The following is a 2755-nucleotide window of genomic DNA, read 5'->3' on the forward strand; positions in this document are numbered from 1 at the left end:
AGATAGACTAAGCTATAAGCCAAGAGAGCTTTCTATCGGTTCTTCGTTCCACTCTATTCTATACAGGAGAGACTATCTCTCCTCTTCCTCTATCTCTTTCATAGTCAAGATGAGCCTTGCTTTGAGATGTCAGGGAATACCACCATGAGAAGGGAAGGAAGCAGACACCTGTCTTTGCTTCTTCATCGTCTCGCAGATTCTCGATGGAGATCTGTAAGGACTAGAGAGGAAGGAGAATCTCTCTCGCCATGTGTTGTCTCCTTCTTAGTAGGAGGAGTGGACAAGGAGCACCTGCAATCGTGAAAGAGAGAGAGACTTAGAGAACAGACTCTTTTCTTCTTGTTTTAAGGATTGGATGCGGTTCTTCCCTTCTTATGCACGCAAAGATAGACAAATTTCTTCCCCCTCTTCTCAATCGGCAATGGCGTTGTGTCTCTGCTTTATCTGTTGCAATTGAGGTTCTATTGAAGAAGTTAGGAATGAACCTCTCAGACAGACACACGTATCTATGGAGGTGAGGTGACTGACACATGCATATGATAGACTCGGGGTGAAATAGAATAGGTCGTTATTCACGATCTACGAGCTGCTTCTATCATTCCCCGCAGGCTCATCTGAAGTAGACACGAGTGCAGCCGAGACACTGAATAGAGACAGGATAGAAAGACAGAGCTAGTTGTAGTCTTCAGACGCGAAAGAAGCAAGATTCTTGGTCACGAACTCGAGAAATAACATACGTAGGACTATCGTATCAGTACGCCGCTCGTTCTAAGAAGAGCTGGGTACTTGGTTTATAGGAGAAACATAACATGAGAGTGTTTCTCCAAGATTCAGAAGACTCTCTCTCAAGGGAGAGTTCCGGCGACAAAAAAGAGAAGTAGTTTTCTTGTGATGCGCTGCCCGAACATTCCGTCTCTTTCCTCTTCCCCTTACATGTCTGTTTGTTGACGCCGAGCTAGGAGGCAAGAAGGAGTCTCTTACTAGGGGCTTTCTCTGCACTTGTAAATCTTGCGTTCACATCTCTCCGTGTCTGTCCCACCTTCTCTTTTGTCTACTCTGTGTGACTTCGTGCGGGGAATCGATGCAACTGCATAAAGGTTCTCAGTTGGCCTTCTTCTTAGAGTTGTTTTGCGTGATGGTTCTATCTCAGAGACAGGTGCATTTGGAAGCGAAAGAAAAGTCACCAACCTTGACCCAGTAGATGGTGATTCTTTCTATCGAAATCTTATCTATCTTGACAATCGTAAGGTATACTCACGTATGCGAGGAGGCACACCCGTGCGGGGGGGAAGGCGGAAGAGTAAAAGACGTCGGTCTCATGTGTTTACGACGGCTAAGAAAGTACGTTCTTTCAAACGTCTTCTTTCCCTTTGAAAGAACATAAGAATCATCCATCGGGTGGTGCTATCTGCGGTGCCATTCCTGTTCTTATTATGAGTCTTGATGCTGGAGAAGGCTTGAGGAAGGAGCTGGCATATAACAGCTCTCCATACTGTGAGAGGAAAAGAGGCCGGCAAGAGGCTCCTCCCTACCTATCGTTGAAAAACGCCTTCCAGGTTGCCAAGTGTCACGTAGAGGGACACCTTGTCTGGTGAGAAAGTAGTGGCGGAAATACAAGGAAAGACGGGGTTTCTCTTCGTGGAACTTCGCATGAAACGTACGCCCTTTACATAGCCCGTTTATCGAAGTGAAGAGATTGTTCTTCGCTTTTACAATCCTCCCAAACGGGGTCTCCAAGGAAGACCTCCAACTCGCTGCGGGTAGGCTGGCTATGTTGCGGTTCAAAGATGTTGTCAATGCTAGCAACACCCACACTAGCTCTACGGAAAAGACTGAGAGAAAGAAAAAAGAAGATTTCACATTCCGCAGCTCCATTTCTTTTTAACACCAAATTCGACTTTATATTGTCAGTGCAAACTCTCGCCAAGAAGACACCACCATCCTATGGTAGGTCGGTAGGGGTCACTGAGGTCATTCCTTGGCAAGACAACTCCACACTTCTTTTTACCCGAAGAGGCTACGTACATCCTCTTCAAAACTGGTTTGTCGATCTTGGAAAGTTTTCGTCAGGGGCCACGAGACAGACATGAGCGGAGCGTGAGGAAGTCAGTCAGGGCACTCAAGGACGTCTGAGCCGCCTCCCTGCTCATGCATGTTCATTCAGGTGTATGTACAGCTCCGCTACAGACAGCAGCTTTCTTCTATTGCAGGCCACTATGGTATCTGTGTGTTGGACCATCCATCTCCTTTTCTTGAAGATAAAGACAAATCTTGTTGAAAGGAGAACATGAAGAGCTTACGCTTGTCCCTAAGTGTATGGCGCTTTCTCTCTTCACATCCCTCCNNACAGCCATCTAGCTAGCTGTAACAGTCAAGCCCCCTCCGCGGGACTTTGGCTACACGTCGGAACACCGGAAGACCCACAGTGCACTCAAAGACGACCTCTTTGAGGTTTCTTGACGTTTCCTGTGTTCAGATCTCTTGTTGAATCTCTTGCTAGACTCAACGATGTCTTTCTTTTCTTCTCTTTTCCTTTCTTTTTTCTTAGATCTCTAGTCAACAGCAGCAGTGCGAGACAGCGGCTATCAGCCCTCGCGCGGGCAGGTCAACGCAAGCGTGTTTCGCTGGATGGCTTCTCCGTCGCAGGTGTCACGAGTTCACTTCTGTGTTACCCCGGTAGTAGTGGTAGTCGTCTGTCTTTTCTGATGTCCCATGTACAGTCTCCCTCAACATTTCGTTTGCTTCTTTTTTTCTC

General features: G+C 47.0%; 1 protein-coding gene across 1 annotated transcript; it reads left to right on the top strand.

Annotated features, from left to right (window-relative positions):
- Window positions 1-103: 103 nt before the first annotated feature.
- CSUI_010604 (uncharacterized protein) lies at window positions 104-2726 on the top strand. The gene is made up of 2 exons (XM_068070707.1): window positions 104-1947; window positions 2549-2726. Exons 1-2 carry the CDS (start codon window positions 1788-1790, stop codon window positions 2554-2556), a joined length of 168 nt encoding a protein of 55 aa, XP_067917316.1. The 5' UTR covers window positions 104-1787; the 3' UTR covers window positions 2557-2726.
- The last annotated feature ends 29 nt before the right edge of the window (window positions 2727-2755 follow it).

Source organism: Cystoisospora suis (assembly GCF_002600585.1).
Source record: "Cystoisospora suis strain Wien I chromosome Unknown contig_7859, whole genome shotgun sequence".
Classification (NCBI taxonomy): Eukaryota; Apicomplexa; class Conoidasida; order Eucoccidiorida; family Sarcocystidae; genus Cystoisospora; species Cystoisospora suis.

Excerpts from the sequence above, each read along its gene's own strand:
- CSUI_010604 (XM_068070707.1), top strand. The coding sequence starts at position 1,788 with ATGTTGTCAATGCTAGCAACACCCACACTAGCTCTACGGAAAAGACTG.